This window comes from Protopterus annectens, chromosome 3.part0 (assembly GCF_019279795.1).
Source record: "Protopterus annectens isolate FY-2018-M chromosome 3.part0, PAN1.0, whole genome shotgun sequence".
Classification (NCBI taxonomy): domain Eukaryota; kingdom Metazoa; phylum Chordata; order Ceratodontiformes; family Protopteridae; genus Protopterus; species Protopterus annectens.
Window position 1 is genome coordinate 309,409,639 of NC_056731.1, and position 22,660 is coordinate 309,432,298.

At 38.7% G+C, this 22,660-nt stretch overlaps 1 protein-coding gene across 1 annotated transcript in view; it reads right to left on the reverse strand.

Annotated features, from left to right (window-relative positions):
- Nucleotides 1-22,660, reverse strand: part of LMBR1 (limb development membrane protein 1) — a 1,668,467-nt gene that overhangs the window by 914,294 nt on the left and 731,513 nt on the right. Inside the window, exon 7 of the mRNA XM_044065580.1 lies at nt 12,881-12,949. Coding sequence (XP_043921515.1) covers nt 12,881-12,949 — 69 coding nt within the window. The remainder of the gene's footprint in view (nt 1-12,880; nt 12,950-22,660) is intronic.

Consider the following 22,660-nt stretch of genomic DNA (forward strand, 5'->3'; position numbering starts at 1 on the left):
TTCTCTCCAGGCCTCCGCTGAAAACTGGCTTTGTTCCAAGTCAGACTTTCCTGGTAAACAAATGTTAAATAAATAAATGGAGAAAATGTTACATTCTCAAACACAAAATTAAGATCCCAAGGAGGGGACACCAGTTTACTTTGAGGCCTCTTAATCAAAACCACTTTCAAAAACATTTTGACATGAGAATGCAGTGAAAGAACAGGATCCAAGTGCAGACATGTTGAAATAGCTGATAAATGAACTTTGACAGAGCAGTAAGAAAAGCCATAGGATAGTAACTCACACAAATATTATAAAACCAAAGAACAACTAGCCCTGAACATGTGCTGGTTTTGTTGTTGGCACCAACTAGAAAACTTTTTCCATTCTCTTACATAGGATTGCCTCCAAGTACCTGCTGCCTCTCCTCAGTAAACAGATGCCTACAGAGATTTAAGACCCTATCATCCAGGCAGTCAACTGAAGCTGATTGAGGTCTGGGTATGTCAAAGACCTCTGTTCTCGTGTGAGTACATCTAATCTATGGGGAAGCTTGTGATAACTCCACCAGGCCATTTCCAAAAGAAGGCAGAACCACATTTGCCTAAGCCAAAAGGAAGTTGCCCCAGTAATTTTTGGGGATTCCTTCCGAATCTTCAGACATACCCTGAATATCAGTGGAAAAGGTGGAAAACCATACACAAACATTCCTGTCCAAAGAAAAGAAAACGCATTTCTCTTTCAGGCCTTCTTGCATGAATTCCTAGAGCAGAATCTTGCCAGTAGATTGCTCAGAGAGGAGGCAAATAGGTCTACTTAAGGAACTCCCCACAGATGACTCTCATCTTGGAAGACCTGCTGATCTAGTGTCCACTTGTGAGGGTTTGCCCTTGTCATGCTCAGCTTGTCTGCCACATAATTTTGCTCTGACAGAATGTAGGATGTCTGTAGAGTTAGAGTGTGCTTGAAGCTATATCCCAGGCTAACACAACTAGTCTGCAAAAGTGGTAAGACCTGGTTTCCTCCTTGCTTGTTGATGTACCACACACAACTGTGGTATGGTCTGTAACAACCGGGGACCAAAGGTGATTCAGATTTGAGTGTCTTGATCAGGGCAAGCATCTCTTTTATGTTTAAGTGCTTGCATCTATCCTTAGTGTCCCACACACCTTGCAGTTTTATCCCTCTTGAACTGAAAATTCTCCCCAAGCAAAGTCCAAGGCTTCTGTGGTGACTGACTGCTTTGGAACAGGGATAAAGAAGGGGAAACCCAATTTAAGGATATTAGTATCCATAAAGTGATTTCTTTTCTGGCAACCCCCAGTACTGGGATTTGAAGACAAAAGATGTTGATGCTGCGACACAACAGACTTCAGATATCATTGTATCTTTCTCATGTGGAGTATTTCCAGGGGTATCATGACAATCACAGATGCCATGAAACTCAAAATTCTGAGATATTCCCTATCAGTGAACAAAGTCTGAGCGGAAAAACATAGGAAAAAAATCAAGATATAGATCTATTTTCCTAAGGAACAAAATCTTTTTGAACTGAAGTGTTTAGCTGACAGACCAGGAACACAATCCTATGTGAAAGAGTCAAAAGAGACTTCTGAATGTTCTCTTGGAATCCCAGCTTGTGTAACAGATCTGTCACCCAAGTGAGAGATTCCTGACAGTCTGAAAAGGATTCTGTAAAGATAACTCATTTAAATATGAAAAGTGTAGATACCCTGTAGCCTGAAATGAGCTATGACTGGACTTAGACACACTGTGAATACTCTTGGTGCAGTGGATAGTCCAAAGGGTAAGGCACAGAACTGACAATGTGATCAAGACAAACAAAACCTCAAGAAAAACCTGAAGTCTAGATGAATATGGATGTGAAGATAAGCATCTTTTAAATCTAGTGTTAAAGGGAAACTTGTATGAGGAAAAAGAGACAACAGATCATGACAATATTTTTAATTTGGGGACTATCGGAAACAGGTTTAGGGAAGAATGTTCTGGAGATGGTCTTCAAGCATCATCTTTCTTTGGCACAAAAACATCTTTCGATAAAAAAGTTTCCCCACCTGGAAAGGAGGGACCGAATCTCTCTCACCCTGGGACAGTATATGATGAAAAAAAGGTGGAAATGATCTGGTGGATGAGGGATTACCCTTGGAAAGCAAGAACTGTAACCTTGTTGAATTATCTTCATAACCCATTTGTCTGAAACTATCAGTTGTCAAAAATAAAAGTGAAGATTCAGACTTTCAGGAAGAGAAATGGGGCTGCCAGGATGGGGGGCAACGTTTCTTAAATAGTCTTTCAATAAACTGTCCTTGGTTTTGGAAGGTTCCAGAATTCTTTTAAGAACGCTCTTGCTATGTCCTGCCATTTATTCTTAAATGTCTGCTTATCTGCATTTTGTTAAGATTGTTTTCTGCCAAAATTGGATGAGGGATTAGATAATCCCTTAAAAATTCTGGAAGAAAAGAGAGCAGAAAAAAGTTAGAGTGTCCCTGTATCAAATAACCCCTTTCATCATACTTTATGATAACCTCTACAGCAGAGGGGCCAAAAAAGTACATCTCTACCCAAAGGAGAACTTAAAATCGCATTTTTATCATCATCATCATCATCTGGGAGGTTCTAAGAATGCAGCCAAGCAAACCTCCTCAAAAAGTACCAGTGGCCACAGCACTGAAAGAAGTATCAAGTTATATACATACTGTAAATATTAAGTAGTGACTTATTTAAAGCAGAATTTTCCTTACAAGTAGAGACTGCAGACAAAACATCCCTCATACTTTCACAACTAGTCAGAGCAAACTAACATACGAGCCTGACTAATCAAAACTCTGAAAATCAAAGTTGAAGAAGCATACACTTTTTCCCCAAACATATCAACAGTCTTCCCATCCCTATCAGAATGGGTAGGAATGGAATTAATTAAATGTTTAACAGCAGTAGGAGTAAACTAAAGCTACAGCTGCTAGGTCAAGTTTGGGAAGAGTGCATAAAAACCTAAAAAGACTGAGGAACGTTATACATTCTATCTGCCTTCTGTAACAGTTCATAATATTTTTTGAGGGACTCAGAAACCTCAATATTCTCCTACTGAAAATATTGGCACATTCTGGAAATAGTATCAGAGAAAGAGACCCCCCCCCCCCCCCGGGAGAATCAAAAACTGAACTCTCCTCTGAGACAATCACAGAGCAGAAAATGATGCATCTGTTCCTTCATCTCCCTGCTCAGACTCAGAATCTTGAATCTCTTTGGGAAAAGAGGAATCACTTTTTATTTTACTAGAAACTACTTTGTACGATCGATCAATAATCTGAAATAAACGCACAGCCAGACCCAGTAAACTACTCCTCTAAGGAAATTTGAGGAGGAGTACATAAATGTTTAGTTTTTTGTCTCTTTTTGACTGGGAAAATGTAGCCAACAGTGCTATTAATGGCAACAGCAGCTGCTCCATGGATGGACACAATATTCTGAGAAACAGGGAAGCATACCCTGTTCCCTTTCCCAGGACCAACAACAGTCGCTCTCCCTTACCCACTGAGCAGTTCCCAAAAGCTGCAGTGGAAGTGGATGACCCACCCTGCCCCTTGTGGCTGGCTGTAGGTACTACACCACAGGGATCCAGGTTAAAAGATGAGTTGAGTCTGAGGTACAACTAATGGCCACAGTAAAGTCATCCACCTGTGGCTGAGGCAAATTGCTAGTCTGATGGTTGTAAAGGCTATTTGCTTAACTTAATCTTTTTGTGGCTGGAAGGAGGACTGACCATGGAACCAACAGTTTACTCTATCGTCAAGGCAAAAATGGTACCTCTTTCCAAGGGAAAATAAGTTGTAAAAACCAGTAAAGCTTAAAAGTCTTTAAAATACACTTTATTTGCATAAAAACACAGTAAAAAGCAGTTTAAAACACTTTGCCAGCCCAACAAAAATAAAATAAACACAATTTCTCCACAAGAGAAAAATTTTTAATTGCTTTAAATTGACAGGAAAAAAGAATGCTCTCATTCAAAAGTACAATACAGTCTTCATGCCAGTCTGTTAAAACACAAACTCCTAACTTTAAAATAACTTTCCTGAACAGGAAAGTGCTATTAAACTAACATTTTTTTTTAAATGTTAGTGGGAGGGTGGCCTAATGGTTAAGGTGTTTGCCTTACAAACACAAGGTGCAGGGTTTGAGTCTCACAAGGGATAATTGGCTAGGCTTAAAATGGCTCACAAGGGCAGTTAGCTTAGTACTAATCTATGAATCTATGAAATGGAAGTTTTTTTTTTTTCCAAAGGGAATTTTTCTGCCCAGCAAAGGAACACAACAAGCTAACCATCGAGCCTCGAAAGCCTCAGGGGAGCACAATCTTCAGTGGCAGGAAAGGTCTTTTTAGTCATCTCAGCTCAAGATGTCTGATGGTTTGAGAGACTGGTAGGTTCCCTGAAGCTTTGGAAACTGGCCAGCTGTTATACCCTATGCAGGATATAGCCCATACAGCTAAGGCTACTGCAGCTTAGATCAATATAATGAACATAAGCCAATTCTGTATTTTTTTCCTGCAATCATTGATGATTTGGGCATTTGATGAATTATTTTTAAAGAAATTGGCCCTCATGAAAGTTTTATCAATGATGATACAACCATACCTTTTACTATGCAGATTCTTGTACTTAACTTTATCAGACATGTAACATTTTCAACTTTGTATGTATTATAATGTACACAGAAAGAATAGTGGTGTAAAATCTTACCATAACCATAGATGTACTTCTCTTCCATGTTGCAGTATTCCATACCCTTTGGTTTTCCTCTCTTCCTAGCCGAATGTCCGGCCAGTAAACAAAAGCTTCTGGTCACTGCAGGGTACGTGGGACATCTGACGATGGCTAAGGGAACATGGGCCATAAAAGTGACGTCTACACATACCAGACCTCAGACGTGAGTGCCCCAGTCCGACCCCAGTCCCAGGATAACTGTGCAAGTCCAGTACAGTCTAAGAAGGGGCAGTTTAGTGGAAGACAGTGGAAGAAGGGAGGGAAGGAATACTCCAACATGGAAGAGAAGGACATCTATGGTTATGGTAATATTTTACTCAACTATTCTATGTCCTTCTATTCTCATGTTGCAGTATTCCAAACCCTTGGGTGAGTGCCAAAGCTCAAGGGAAGGCTTACAACTATTTTCTATGAATCCATACAGGATTGCCCTGGCAAATGCAGCCCTGGGTTTGGAAATGTGTTCCAACTTATAATGTCTGATAAAGGTGTGGACAGAGGTCCATGCAGCTGCTTCTAAAATGATGGCAGTGTCCAGTCCTTTAAAGAAAGCTCCAGATGAAGCCCTAGCCCTAGTGGAGTGTGTTTTAATATCAGACCCTAAAGATTTCCCATGGTATGCATAGCAGAAGGAAATTGCCCTGGAAATCTAGGCAGAAACCTGTCTGTTTTGTCATTGCTTTCCCCAGAGCCCTGGAATGAAGAGAGACACACAATTGGTATGTTTTTCTGATAGACTCGGTCTTGTCAAGGTAAAACCTAAGCTGCCTATGCATATCAAGGGAATGTAAGACTCTCTGTCAATCTGGGGGGGGGGGGGCAAAAAAGGTGGGAAGGTGAATAGCTTGGTTTAAGGATAGCTCATTGACCACCTTAGGCATGAAGGAAGGGTTGGTCCTAAGGGTTATCCTGTCTTTGTAGAAGGTGAGGAAAGGGGAAATAGCCATAAAGGCCTGTAACTCTGACACTCTTCTAGCTGATGTCAAGGCTACTAGGAGAACCATTTTCCAAGTGTAGTGTTTTAGAGAGGCCTTAGAAGCTGGTTCAAAGGGGGCCACCGTGAGCTTCTCCAAAATATAATTCAGGTCTCATGGTGGTGGGATGGGTTTCCTGGGGGGTAGCCTGAGATCCAGCACTCACTTCAGGAATAACTTTGCAGGCAATCGAGATGTCAAAGGAGGGTCCAGAAGCAGACAAGCTGAAATAGCAGCAAGGTGGGCTTTAAAAGAGGAGTATGCCAAGCCTGTCTGCAAGACTTCACACAGGTATGACAGTACCAAGAAGACATTACACTGGAAAGGGTCCAATGGTCTTTGTAGACAGCATATGGAGAACCATTTAGACATGTAAGATCTCCTAGTGTTAGGTTTCCTTGGCTCCTGCACGACTGTGAGCACATCCTCATTATAAAGGTGTCTGTAAGAGATCAGAATTCTATCACCCACAGGGTAAGGTTCAGAGATTGTAGGTGGGGAATGGATTAGGGATCTTTTGTACTTTGTGAATAGGTCCCCTCTGTGAGGTAATTTGTGGTGATTGACCCTGGCTAAATGCAGAAGGAGGGGGAACCAATGCTGTCTTGGTGAAAAGGGAGTTACCAACAAGATTTTTGGTTTGTCTGACTAGATTTTCATTAGGACTTTCTGAAGAAGTGGGAACGGGGGAATGCATACACAAAGATCCCCTCCCAAGAGATTGAGAAAGCGTCCATTGCCCTTGACATAGGACTGGGTAGCTGTTGCAAAAGGATGGAAGTTGTCTGTTCATAGTGGAGGCAAACAGACATATCTGAGGTGTGGACTATGTCCAGGAACACATCACAGTGGAGCATCCATTCGTGGGACTGTGACACGGACCTGCTCAAGGTGTCTGCCTGAGTATTCTGCTCTGAAAGGATATACACTGTTTGTAGAGTGACTCCCAGTTTTGTGGCAGGCTCCCACACATGGAGAGCTAGTCTGCATAGCAAATAGGATTTTGTTCTCCCCTGCTTGTTCACATACCATAGAACTGTAGTGTTGTCTGTGAACAATTTTAGTGGGCCCTGCTTTAGCATATGATGAAGGCCTTCAGGGCCTCAAGAATTGCTCTCATTTCTCTGATGTTAATATGTTCCTGTCTGATGGAGTCTGGCTAAGTGCCCTGGACTCTTAGGGAACCCATGGCTGCTCCCCATCCCAGATCTGAGGCATCTGTGTACATCTCCTGTACTGGCAAGGGAGCCTGTAATTGGAGTCCTGGTTGCAATTCACTTGATTCAGCCACCACTGAATCTCTTTTCTGAGGCAAGGTAGGAAGGGGATTTTGTACTCTAGAGGATGAGAGTGCTGTCTTCATAGAGACCTTGGGTACCATTGTAACTTTCTCATATGGAGCTTTGCCAATAGCAACATGGGAATGACTGATGCCATATGACCCAGAAGTCTGAGGTACTGCCTGGCAGTCAAGGTTGTGACATGAAGGACAGCAAACAGGTATTGCCTTAAGTTTTCCACCTTTTGAGGTGGCAGAAAGGCCCTGATGACATCCATCCTTATCCTGCACTCCAGGAATACTGTTGGACTTGGGGTAGTTTATCTTGAAAACCAGTGCTTGCAGGAGTGATATTACTGTGTGTAGATGGTGTTGAAGGGATTCTGGGCAGTCTGCCTGGATGAGAAGGTCATCCAGGTAAGGGAATATTTGAATCCCTTGAGTCCTGCAGAAGGCCACCACTGGTGCCAAGCACTTGGTGAAGACCCTTGGTGCAGTAGAAAGTCCAAAGGGCAAGGCAGAGAACTGAAAATGTGAGAAGCCCACAGAGAAGCATTGGTATTTCCTGTAGTTGGGGGCCTTAAGGGCATGTACAGATAGGCACCCTTGATGTTGAAAGTGGCCAAGAATCCCTGAGGAGAAATCAAGGCTAAGAGGGTCTGCAAAGTGAGCATATGAAAAGTGGGTACTTGCAGGAAGAGACTAAAGTGAGAAAGATCTAGGATTGGTCTTCAGGGATCACCTTTTCTCGGGACTAGGAAGAGTCTCAAATAGAAACCCTTTCCCTTTTCTGTCATAGGGACAGACTGAATTATTCCTTGGGCAAAAAGGCTGTCTACAACTGGTTAAAAAAATGGGAACTGTTCTTTGTGGAGCTGTGGGATGCCACTCGAGGAAGGTGTTGTGACCCAGGTCATGAAATAACCATTTTCTATGATGGATAAGACCCACCACAGTCTGTGATAATGATTTTCCAAACAGGAAGACAGTGAGAGAGAGCCTTAGGGATAGGGGATGGAGTTGAAGATTTTTTTCAGTAATGGCAGGTATTCACAGACTACTGCCCTGTCCTGAAACTGAGGTGTCTGGGCCAGAGTGAGCAGACCTGGAAGGAGTTTGATACTTCCTGGCATTCTTTCTGCCCCTGGAAGGAGGAGGGGGAGCAGAGTGTTTCCTTATGAATTGGGTTTTTGAGGGGTAAGTCCTGTGGAATTTGGGAATAGGAAAAACAAGCAAGTGCTTTAGGTCTTGTAACTCCTTCCCTTTCTGTTGCAGACTTTTGAACAACTCAGCCCCCTTTGTGCTAAAGAGGGCAGAGTTATCCAGAGGTGCGACAATAGTTTTGCCCTAATAGCTTCAGGTACGGGCTGAAACCTTAGCCAGAAATATAGTCTCAGGACTGAGGCAGATGCAGCACATCTGGCAGAAGTTTCAGCTCATTGTAGCTGCATCTAATGGAATGTCCAGTGACCTGAGAAGACAGGGATATATGGCTGGATTTCTGTGTCTTTGCAGGAGAGTCTGTGATCTCATTCAGAAGCTTAGTGGCTTGTACTAAAAGGGCTATGGCATATTTAGACATATGGGTTTAATACTTTACTGCCCTGAATGCCAAGGTAGCTGAAGTATAAACCTTTTTTCCAAGGCACTCCATGGCCTTGCTGTTTTTACCTGTGGGGAGAACTGAGGTAGATGGAAACAGCTTTGAGGTCTTATCAGCAGAAACTGATATAGTGCCACGGTCTGCTGCAGGCCACTTAATAAGGAATTTGTCCCCCTCAGGAACCTTGTAAAAACTGTCAGGGCTTCAAAGGGCAGGGGGCTGAGAGTCAGGATTAACAGGTGCTGCATTAAATGCATCCAGGAAAGCTGTCAAGACTGGGGGTATAGCTGAAGGAGCAGAGGTGTCCATCTGCTGAAGTTCATAGTATCTTTTCTGAATTTTTGTTATCTCAGAGAGTCCCACTTGAAATACTCCCTTATTTTGGAAATGGTCTCCCCAAAGGCGAGATCCTCACCTGGAGAATCTGATTCTGCAGAATATTCCACTGGTGAGGCATAACCAAAGGAAGATGGTAACTGGGAGACATATGATAGAGAGTCCTCTGAAGAAGAAGAGGAGTCCTCCACTTCACCTTGAGAAGTATCTTAAGGCCTGAGGCCTAGGGCTTATCACAGCAGGAGCCACTGGGGAGGATGAGGGCATAGCAGGCCTCAGAGCCATAAAAGCATTGAAAAGGCTCTGATAAAAGGCCTGCCATTCTGGCTGGCTCTCTGCAGTAGATGAAACATGCCTTCTTTTTGGTTTTCTTTTAAGGGAAGGTCTAGCGGGCATCAGGGCCAAGGTACGCCTAGGTTCAGTAACATTTGTAGTAGTGGAGGGACCCATCTGGGCAACAGGTACAAGCTGAGGTTCCCCCTTGCCATGGGTAGTTGACATCTGCGTTACCTCCGAGGATGTGTCTTCCACTCTGGGTTCTGTGGCTTCCCCAAAAGGACCCACTGTACTCATATTGGCAGTGAATGACTGTTCCTCCAGGCTAACTTGAGCCACAGGAGGGAAGTCAGGTGGAGGAGGTGCAGCAATGGATTCAGGCCTAGCAACTTTGGCCTTTTTCTTTGGTGGCTCGGCAGGCTGACCAGACAAGCATTTAAGCTAAGCATTTAAGGAGCTGGTTTTCCAGGTAAATGTTCAATGCGTGCCAACGGCTTCACAAGGTTTTTGGAATGAAGACCTGGCAGACGGAGCAGGACTTATGGCCGTTTGAAGGCCCTAACAAAAAAGGAAAAGCTTGTGTGCGTCTTTATGGGGGATATGATGACTGCACCTACACTTTCCCTTCCTGGGTGACATGAACCTACACAGGCATGCAGTGACTCAAAAGAACAAAATGTCCTCAACAGGGTACTTATCTTTGAAAAGATGATCCGATGGCCAGTACACCAGGAACGGTTGATGTCTGACTGGAGGCAGAGAAGTTTAGAGGCCTGTTATGTGCACACATCACTTTTATGGCCCATGTTCTCTTACCCAACATCAGACATCCCACATACCCTGCAGTGACTAGAAGCTTTTGTTTACTGGCTGGACATTCGGGTAGCAAGAGAGGAAAACCCAAGGGTTTGGAATACTGCAACATGAGAAAAGAAGGACATCATTCTTTATTTCACTGCCTCTTTTATAAATATTATAAGCACTACAGATAGCAAATCTGTTTCTGTCTTTTTTTAAAAACAAAATTATTTGACATGCTGTTTCACATCAGAGATGTATAGTTTGCTGGTCTTCATATCATCTGAAACTTCAGGATTACTTGACACAGAGAAACATTCTCTGAATATTCTCTGGAACTGTCAAGAACTGCTAAGTGTCTAATCACTGTTAACCCCTTCAGTCATGCTCAGATTTGACAAGCAATGTGAAACAACATGGCATGTTGATTTGTATCACTTTGAGCAAAACCATTTTGAAACCAATGCTTGCATTTTGAATGTCTGTACTTATACAATAACATAATTTATCCTAATGATTTCAGTTTATGAGCTGAATGTGTCAGCAAAAAGCATTAAGAATCACAGAAAGAATCAGGCACAGCTTTTGAAGACAGATTCAAAAATAATGTTGCATTCAGCTCCTGCATCCAGCTTAAAATATTTTTGCTTTGAATTTTTAGCAATTTATGTTAATACATTCATGATGTAATTAATTATGCATTTCAACTACAGCCACACATGTCAGATCCTAATATTTAATCTGCTTCAGCAGTATGCAAATCTTTTGTTTGTTTCTGCATTTACTCCTCTTGGCAAAATAATTATAATTTCCACATAATCTTCATATTTCATAATGATACTTCAATCACACGGCATATTGTCAGTTTCTGCCTTCACTTGCATACTGCAGATTCTTCATGCATCCCTTATACTTTCATATGTGTTAGATCACCCCCCCATACACATCTGAAGCTTTCTCTACTTATAAATATAGTATCTCTCCCAAGCGCTTGATCATTTAAAGTGCCACAAATAATTCTCTCTCTTTTCAGGGAGGCATGTAAAACATCAAGCTCACAGTGTCTTGCTCATTACTTGACATTAGTTATACAAGAAGTGATAGCTTTTGGGGCAACTTCATTTCTTGTGAAAAATAAAGGCCTGAAAAAGGAAGACTTTTTCCTTGTTCACAGTAAGCCTAGAAGTTGCTTTTCATAGGTGCTACCTTTTCCCTTTCAACCTAAAGCTAAAAGTGTTTTAAATACCTTTACAGGTTTATCAGTAGGAATTCTACACATTGGATTTTCTCTACCTAGTGTGTAGTTTAACTCACATTGAGATAACTTAAACTTCTGAATCCACAGTTTCTATGCAGTTGCAAAGGCACAAATGGCTGAAGTGTAGACATTCTCTGCCAAAATGATGAAGACAAAGACAACTTCTTCCTCAGGATTCAAAAATTATTGGGGCAGATAGCAAAAATACCATAAATGTTTAAAATTAACATTTTGCTATAAAACAATAAACTAACATGTTTAACTTTATTTCTAGATGAAATTGATAAAAAGGAGTCTACAGTTCAGTTATGATAGCAAAATAGTAAAAAATGCAATACAGAAAAGACTGTTCTGCATGGCACTGATGAACTGATGCAGAAATTTCTTTAGGTCAACTCCCTGAAGCCTACAGTACATGCTAAACAGACAAGCAATAAAAAGAAATACAAAATTTATTCTGAGGCTTTACAACATCTCATGTACGTATGGATTAAACAAACACAGAGGCAGAGAGACCCAAGCAACGGACTTCAAGGACAGTAGAAAATAATTATTGTAGCCAAATGGAGTTCCACTAATAGAGATTTTAGAATCAGTATCTATATGATTTATTTATTTAACATTTTATTTATTTAATAAAATTATGATAATGTACTCTAGGACTGCAAAGTTGCATGCTAGGTAAGTTCATGCATAAGTTGTTTCCAGAAGTCTCTCTGGTGAAAGTATCAACTAAGAAACATTGTATGAGGGGCAAAATGGTAGTAAACAAGGAATGATCTTCCCCACCTAACAATCCACGACCAACAAATAGCTAAGACTGCAGAGGGCAAAAATCATATAAAACAAAGTGAATAACAAAGGGGGATACTGGGAAAATAGGGTGGTGAAAAGAGATTACCAGATGAAACAGTGGGCCTGTCAAAAAATATGTAAAAAACTGTTACTCAAACAAATGCTGTGCACAGCATACACTAATACTATTTTTATGTCTTTATTTTCATCTTAAGAAATCTTGTTTCAAATTTGCATGTCTGAAGAGATTCAGAACTAGGTACATAAGAATCATTTTTTTAATGAAAATGCACTAATTAACACTAACTGCCACACCTAATTTTCATAAACAAAAGAAAGAAAAATTGCAAACTTCAATACAGAGGCTAAGGGCAGAACCTACATATAAATCACATGCTATCAAGCTGCATGTGATTTATTTTCAAGTCCAGTGAGAACAAACAACAAAATGCTTACAATTCTGAAAGAAAATATAGTTTCCATTTACAAAACTGCTAGTAGCAGTGGAAGAACTTTTTTTTAAGTAACTCCACAGAATGAAATGGAAATGTTTTAAAAAGTGTATAACATTTAGAGACAGAATGCACAGTTTTAAAATGAATGTCAAAAAAACGTTTAACGTTTTCAAACTACGGTGAAAGATTTAATCCTTATTCATTATGAGACTTGGTTTTTACTAGTGTTCTCACCTAATGTAAACACAAACCTTCTGCTCGCACTGCTTCATTAAACTACACTTTTATTGCAAAAAAAATCACCAAAATAAAGTATGAAAAAATAAACAGCAGTACTTACATAGCAACAGTAAACCTCCCATCAGTGAAATACAGGAATATAAGTAAGGAAGATAGAACTCCCATAAATCTGCAATTACAAAAGTAAAGAAATTACTTCATCCATAAAAGATCACGTTCATTTCCACAAACAGAGCTCTAAGTAAACCATTATGTAGCTCTCTATACATAACATGTCTGTTTGCATATGATTTTATTGGGAAAACCAACATCAAAATGAGGAAAATACAGCACCATAAAGAACAGCTCTAAAACCAGAAGTTTAAACAGCAATAAAATACATGTATGGTTTCTAAAGCTTCTCTATACCCATTAGACTACTAAATACTATAACTGGAAAGGGGCTGTTATCTTCTTATGCGAGTTTTGTAAGCTTTTTTTTTTTTACAAATTTAAAAAAGTCACAATTTTAACCACAGGCAGCACTGACTGTCAGAATGCAATCAGCAAGCACTCAAGTATGACAACACACCTCTTCTCAGGAAAGCCAAGTGATAGTGACAAATAATTAAACATGTCTACTTTATTTTACGTTTTCTGCATATCGTGATAACAATGAAAATGATCTTTGAAGCATTTATAAAAAAAAGTTTTAATTACATGAGCCTCTGCATAAAGTGCATACAAAATGTGTTAAACTCTGCTACTCCTCAAAATAAATACCTAGTATTCTAGTAACAGCAACATCTGATCTACACAGCAACAGTCTAAATGACTGGTAATTGCATACAATGTTACTGGTAATTGCATACAATGTTACACGTGGGCCAACTGCAACATGTTTATTAAAGGACAGCACTGCACTCAGGTACTAGCTTTATGTAAACTATACAGACTGTAGTTGTGAAAGCTTAACGAATTTTGTTGGTAATGGCACAATACATACAACATCCCTAGATGGCAAGCAATATATAGCCAGTTAATTAGGAGTGAGCAAAAACAAATAACAATCCAGTGTGTCTTTGAAGAGTGTGACATTTATTGAGTATCTTTGTTATGAGGCAATTCACACCTTTGACATACTTCGGAAAATATATCACTTTACAGAATGAAGGAGTAGCTTCAGGCTACAAGAAGTATGAAAAAAAGTTTGAAACCCTAAACTACAAAACATAGTTTATTCCCATGTGGTGAAGTTCTAAGAAGTTTAGTCATGGAATTATTTTTTCTTTATTTTCTTCTGTCTCTTAACTTAGTCATTTCATGAAATCATACCAACTAGTAAGTAAGTAACTGAAAATACTGAGCAATGTTAATTACAAAGATAACTGCACTTTATTTAATGCCACAAAAGATGATTCCCGACCTAAAAGCAGAAAGCAGTACACGACACCAACAAACTGACTAGGAAGAGGTATATACTGCTACAAGGAAGAGCCTAAGAGTTTTCTAAATGTACCTTTTGTCTCTGCCAGTCATCAAGCACTGTCTGAGAACCAGGGACAATATGTGAATTATATGATCATTGTGACAGCTGTACCATCATATCAAACAGAAGACAGACCTGACTGCAATATCTATTGAAAAAAAAAACAGCGCTAGTGTCCAGGGTTAGTCCTGACCTCCACCTGATGTATGCAGCAAGTCTGGAAGCTTTCCAATAATCACAGTGGGTTTATTCCAAACAGTCTGATTCTTCCCATATAACAAAGACCTGATGCTCAGGCTGGCTGGTTACTCAGAAGTGTCCATAGACATTTGCTTTCTGGCCCAGGTCATTGATGAAAAGGCTTCTCAATGATTGGCTCATGAAACCTGGTTATAACTGCTTAAATAATTAAAATAACTGTGGATCAAATCTGCAAGTAATGCAGTATAGCTCAAAATGTTATGACTATAAGCTGCAAATCAGGGTTACCTTATATTTACAAGTTTGACTACATCAATCGAAACTTGCATACCATACAACTGTAAACAAGTCATTTAAGAACAAAACTTCTGGATCACACTAGATAGGGGCATTTACACCCCTTGTATTATGCCATGGCTTAATATAAATAAATCTCAAATATACAATGCACAAATCCAGAAAAAATATAAACATTGATGCTGCCTTTACCATTCATTCATTTATTCATTTTCTGACACTTGCTCTTTCTTAATCAGACTTGCAGAAGGGTCAGTGCTAATCCCAGAATGTAACAGGCATAATGCAGAGAACCAGTCCTGGATGGGATGTCAGCGCAGGACAAACTTGCACATCTACATGCAGTTTAGAGCATCATCAGTTTCATCACCATCATGTCTTTCACATATGGGAGGAAATTGGATAGTCCAACAAACGCTCCCTTGAACAAGGGGAAGACATGCAGATTACATGGTGACTACAACAAGGATAAGAACCGAACCAGAACACTAAGTAAATAAAGCAGCAATGCTAACTGCTGCATCCCTGTGCCAAACTAAAGCTACTTAACAGCTTATAAGGCAGGTTTCTTTAAAAAAAAAAAAAAAAAAAACACGACAGTAAACATAGCAAAATAGTGAAGGACCATGAGATAAAGAACCAAGTCCAGCCACAAGCAGTCACTCATCAGCGGATGAGGTACAAAAGGAGCTGGCCTGACAATGAAAGACTCCCTAGTAACTTTCTTTTTCTTACAGATGACAATAAGAACCTGAGGAGACCAGTAACTACTCCATGGGTTTAGCCAAAAAAGAAGCATGGAAGATAAGTACTGAAGCCTGGATAAATTGTTGATAACTGACAGGAAAAAAAGAGGATTAGAGGTAAGAAAACTTAAAGGCAGTCCTCAAAATTACCATGCCATGCCATTAACACATTAAAAATCTACCAGTTTGTTCATACAAGCATAAACAAGTAAAAATCCCTTGACAAGTAATGGCAGTCCAATAAAATTAATTATCCTAGCATAAAATACATTTTACAGAAAAAACATTAGTTTTCATCCAAAAAACAAAGGAGCTTATCTGCCTAGCCTTGAAGGATCACTAGCTGATAGCAAGTACCACAAAGCTCACAGAAGCAGCACACTGTGGCAGTAAGAAAGTTTTGCAGTTTTTGGCCCTCTTAACTTCCTTTTATATGGAGCTCTGCTCATGCTCCTGGCCACTAGGGTGCATGGAAAGTGCCCTTAATATCTGAAAACCTGGCTGGTTGGTCATATCTCTGGAAGGATAAAAATCTAACAGTTTACGCTACTGCAACAGTGATCTAAGGTTGAAATACTTTATGTAGCCATTTATCTTTAAATCACAATCAAACATCTAAAGAGCATGCAATCAAAGTGGCTAAACTTGAGGGCATAAAGACAGGCTGTGGATAAAAGTGATTCACACCTGCTGTTGTTTGGTCACAGCTAAACAGTCAATAAACTGTATGTGGTCAAATCACTGTTGTGGCTTACGTGTGCTTGACTGGTGTGTGTGTGCTACAACTAAAGTAAGAGGAACTTTATTTCATAAAATTTTGGATTATGAAGTAATTAATATGAACATAATGCTAACAGGCGATTTCAATTGTGATTTGAGAGGAAAAACAAGGAGAGGAAATAATGTTATGAAAATTCTGAAGTTATAAAATGTGGCAATTTAAAAATATGGAATAAAAATTTGTAGACATACAGATGTCTACAAGATGAGGTGTACATAAGAATGCAGCAGATTATTTTATCACAAGGTTTGACCAGGAGCGGCCTTAGGTCAACTGGTGCCCTAGGCAAAAGGGCTCCACGGCACCCCCCACCACACCACCATCCTGGTCTACCTACACCAAATAAATACTGGAAAAGCGCCCCTAACAGAGCGGCACCCTAGGCGGCCGCCTAGTTGGCCTATGCCTAAGGCCGACTATGGGTTTGACTATAGTTAAGGGAGAGACACTTGCAACAGGCTTTTCAGAGGACTCAGCTATATGGATAGACATACGAGACAATAAGGATTATATCAAGTAGGGAAAAGGAGTAAAAACAATAAATGAGAAATTATGGGATGAAAATGGAAAGAAAATAATGCAATGGAAAGATAACATTTCCACTTGTTGTGTCTTTCGGCTTTTCCCGGTTAGGGGTCGCCACAGCGGAACTCTGGTCCGCTAATGATTGGCAGTAGATTTTTACGTGCCGAGTTGCCAGCCCTGACACACAACCTTCAACGAAGGTACGCCCATTCACACATGTCTCTACACAGAGATGCTCTAGCTGAGAATTGAACAGGACGTCTTACTGTAAGGCGACAACACTACCGCAGCACCACCACCGCAGTATATGAAAGATAACATTTCCACTACAGTGTGTTATAAAAACTGGTCTGAGTGGTGGCTAGGTTTTAAAGAAAAATATAAAAAATGTTTTTAGAATGACAATCAGATGTAAGAAAAGCAGGGGAAAAAATTTATAAAACAATGTGTATAAATACTTTGAAGGATTTGGAAAGGAATGATCAAGAATATTATGTGACACAATGCAGAATTTATAAAAAGAATCAATAGAAAATTAAATTATTATTTGAGCAAAGATATTACTTGTAAGGTAAAAGACATGTAACATCTTATCTGAGTAGCATAGTTAAACAGAATACTAGTAAAAAGGGAGAAATTAAAGATTATACAGGACAGGTAAAAAGATCTCAGGAGAAAAATTATAAATACAATAAATTATGTAAAAAATGTTTCAACATAGAATGGAAATATAAAAAATAATGTTAACAAGAAAATAAAGTCTTGAAAAATGAGATTTCCTCATAGAAATTAGATATGGCACTTGGGAAAGTTTATTTTCAGTCAGTTTCAGGACCAGATGGAATAGGATACCAATTTTAAAAGAATTTTATGGACTGGCAGAAAAAAAAAAAAAACACTTCTTATACCTTATGAATGAGTGCTTAAATGAAGGTTCCATAAATAAAGATTTATGCAGTGGTATACTTAAAAATAAAACTGAAAATTGGAGGTATATAGTAATGAATAACACAGATAATATTTTTACAAAAATAATTCATAAGAGAATGGAAAGTAAAATGAAATACATTATGGAAGGCACTCAGTATGGGTCTACTTTATCTCTTCAATTTCACAGTTCACCAAATGGCAAATAACTGAGCACACTCACCCGAATATCAAGAACTTCATAAGTTCAGTTTGCTGAAGTCCATTTCATCAAGGTAGTCACTGTATTGCTGGTAGTGCAAGAAATACAAGTCTACAGCCTTTATGTAACTTCTAGTACACCATACCAATTGTGAGGCATGACGGATGTGATGGTAGTGGCAGCAGTCTTCATCTTAAGGTATGTTCTTTTTGCACCGCTTGTCACTTTGAAATGGAGATCACACTACATTAAGGATAGGGTAATCTACCCTTGCTGTCACTGTAGTGTGATCCCAGAGTTGGTAAATATGTGCAGAGGGTGTTAGGGTGCAGGGGGGTTTGCCCCCCTGCAATAATCTTGGAGAATGTATGTGTGTTTTCTTTTTACATTTTTGATTGTTATTTCAGGGATTTGTGATTTGGCGGAGTGAAGTTTCATTAGTCTGCAGTTTCGGATGAATGTGCTCCAGTTATATGCCATTTGGTGAACTGTGAATTTGAAGAGATAAAGTAGACCTAGACAGTATACACAGTTTAAAGGGAAAAGGCTGTCAGGAATTATTAATAGTAAGGGGAATTGTGAACAATATTATAAACATGGCTGATGAGACCAAGATCATGATAGGAGATTTAAATAAAGCATTTGATAAAGTACAACATGAACTTTTGTGGACAGTTATGGAAGAGTACAACATTAGTGAGAAAATTAAGAATGTACACTATTCTGCAAATAATAAAAATAAAGAATTTTAGTGAATGGATAGTTAAGCAAAGAAATAGACATAAAAAATGGTATACGTCAAGGATGTCCTATGAGTAGCATATTTGTATCGGATATGAATGCATTAGTTAGATATGTAAATTTGCACATGAAAGGTTCTATTTATATTACTAATGAAGGGATGAAAATTCCAGTTATGTTTACCTTTACATATGATATTATATTTATTATGAGTAATAACATCTGGATAAAGTTATGTACATCAATATTTAAATATAATAGGCATGACTTTAAATAAAGAAAAAAGTAAATGACTGGGTGATATAGTAAAGACAGGAGTATCATTTTTTGATGAAACAAATCTCTGGGTTAGAAATACGATTTGGGGTTAAAAATGTAAGTGAAGAACAATGGAATAGGAATAACAAATGAACTAAAGGAACTGTTGTTTTTGGAAAACACACAAGCTATTTTTTCATAAAAATCTTTATTTCATTAATTCAGTTATACTGGAAAAGACTGCATATTTAGCTATTTATCTGTTGACAATAATCTACGAAAAAATAAATACTACAACTAATTTTCTCCTTTTATATGGGGTTTAGCAATGACTAAAAACAGCCACACATGAAAACCAATCTGTTAAAAAACACAAAAAGAAAAATCTAGATAAGCTAGACTTTCCACTGTGTGATACCTTAAACCTCTTGTTATCATGGCAATATGGGATATATGCAAATTACCCTTTAAAGGACAACCACACCCACAGACTCAAAAAAACATGTTTATCTCATCATGGTTTGGTGTTTCCTACATTTTAACACCACTCTAGGACTATTTAGAGCTTTTTAGATATTTTATATGCAATTTCTGACCTGACCACATGGGGTCTGTCATCTTGAAATAATTCTGACTGTTTAGTCTGCCTCTAAGTATCCCGGAATGCATTGTTTGTCTCCAAAAATTGCATCAGATCTGCCACGTTTTCTCTAAAGCTCATGTCAGTGCACTGATTTTATAGGCATTCACTGCTGTGTTATAGTCACTTACTTTTGGTTAAAATTTTATCCTTTTTCAACGACTACTTCAAACACAAGCAGTGCAAATACTACAGAATAGAACTGAAAAGTGCATTTTATTGTTCTTTCTTCTTAGAAATGCTAATTTGATTTCTTTTGTGAAGGCTGACATCTAGTTCTTCAAGGTATCTCCCCTCCTCCTTCACCTTCACACCTACCTTCCCTAGCTGTCAAAGAGCTAAGGGCAATTTGACCCATTATATGCATGTGATTGACAGCTCACAGCAGGTGACCAGATTAATGTACTGTTTTCTTGTCAGCCTTTCCTTCCTTACAGTGGGAGACTTTTTTTATTGCAATCCTGTCAAATTTAGAACAAAGCTCCACAGCACTGTGATAATCACTGTTTTGCAAAGCATCAAACTCCCACTTATTTTTCCTCCATGTTTGGTTAAATAGCTAACAAATTATGCACTATAAACACAAAACATTTCACAGACTTGCATGACAGCACCCACATGCATTTTTAAAGTGGTAATTTAAGAAAATTACGGTATTGCATACTTCTTGTAATCTGATGTAGTGTTGTCGATTAATTGTGACAGACATCTGCTTCTTATCTAAAAACATGCAATTAATGTCTATACATGGTCATTGCAAATTTATGCTCTTAGTTTTTGCAGCTGTTACTGTGCTCCTGCCTGTATTTTGTCACATATTGGTAGGGCTCTTCAGAAAAGTGAGATTATAGTTTGACATTTTTGCTAGGTTAAGAGTGGGCTGGGCAAGGCAGCTCTGACATCACAATGTGGGAGGTCCACTGGCTCTTCTATACAGCAAGCAAATCAGGCGGGGATTACATCACTTTGGGGGAGGAAACGTCCTGGTAGTTAGAGCAAGAGCTCTGGCAGATGTGACATCATTTCAGAGCCAGCAAGAGGTTTTTCAACTTGGTTTTCAAAGTGAAAGTAAAACAGTATGGAAAGGCAGGAAGTTGAACAGGGAAAACAGTTGAGTGGATTCGTTTTTAAAGCTGCATGGATGATTTTTCGAGGCTGTATCAATGAACAGGGACTAAAAGAGACAGCAGGTTGAGCAATCTGCTTTAATAACCCATTGTTGTCCTTTAAGGATATCAGGTGTTTCAGCTAAATAGCAATTCTGAATGCGCATGACTTTTTCTTCTACTTTTACTTTGAAGTCTATTTATGGCAATTTCAGGCCAATAAAGCCAAACCTTCTAGCTGTGTGGGGTTTGAGAATGAATTCAGTGAAGACAGGAGTCTTGTATGTGCATAAGGAAGATGGAGGTTTAGAATTAATAAACCCAATTGTTTATGTTGCTTCTTTGAATTTGTATAAAGTGGTCTTTTTGGGTAAATGATAAAAATGTAAAGTTAGTACTAAGTACAAAAAGGAGCAGCATTGTAATATGTTGAACAGTTTCAAAAAAGGACAAGTATGTTTAACTAAGGACATGAGGTGTTATCAAGAAAAAAAATATTTTATGGAAAACTAAAAACTGAAGTGTGGTATAAAAATATTGTGATACAGGCTGGGCTAACACATGAAAATTTACAGCTATAGAAGTACAAACAGCATGGTGTAAATAAGCTGGTAGAGTATCAAGATTTGTACAGAAACTAATGATTAATAAAGTACTAATAAAAGGAAATATGCCCAATAAAAAAATCTGTGAAACAGACTGTATATATTGTGGTAAAGAAGAAACTACAGAACACGTTTTCTTACAACTAATAAGGGTTGCAAAACTGTGGGAAAAATTATGTAAGGAAAAGTTATTTGAAAATATAAAAGATTCCCAAACCCTGCCATACCATGAGTTCACACACAGAGCAGCTGGCAGCCAGTCAAGCATATAAAAAAACATTAGTTCATTTGAGCACTCACTGTTAGTAATGGCAACTATATATATATATATATATATATATATATATATATATACACACACACACACACACACACACACAGCCCTGCTACCTATATATTCTAGCTCTGTGATTGCACAACAGTAGGGAAAAGGAGAATCTTCCTTTCTGCACTGAATCTCAAAGTACTTTCAATAAAATAGCATTCTGAAAAACTATATCTATATATATATAATATATATACATATATATATATATATATATATATATATATATATATACACACACACACACATATATATATATATATATATATATATATATATATATATATATATAGATTCACTTCATAATCTCGAAATACTGAATTATCGAATTTCAGTATCTCGACACTAAAAAGCTGAAAACTCACAAACACGAAATTCAGAACCACGAACGTCAACAAAACACTACACCACACATACAAACACAAATACACCTATGTCTAGACACTACAAGAAACCAAAATAACACACACAAACACAACAAAAGACACACCTACCCTTCCTATAAGCAGGGGGGGGCAAGCCCCAATGCACCCCCCACACCCCTGCTACTTATATAGACTAACTCCGAGGCCGCACTAAACACCAAAAGACAGAAAATCCACCACAACACATTCTACACCCCCTTGCACAAACACACATCACATACATACAGACACCACCACTCTCAATAATGACACACACACACACCCTACCTTACTTACCCTAACCCACACCCAACACACTCACATACACACAAACCCTTCCCAAAACCCTTATTAAGCATAACACTTACCTAACACGCCATCAGTACCGCAGGTTCGACATTTCCGGGTTCGATATTCTGCAGTTTCGCGCAACTGCAGATTCGACAATTTGGTCTCGAAATTCAACATTTCAGTACATCGAGATTCCAAACGGAACCCATATACACACACATATAAATAAATATATATATATATATATATATATATATATATATATATATATATATATATATACAGTGGCTATAAAAAGTGTACATAACCCTGTCAAAATGCCAGGTTTTTGTGATATAAAACAAATGACACCACAATAAAACA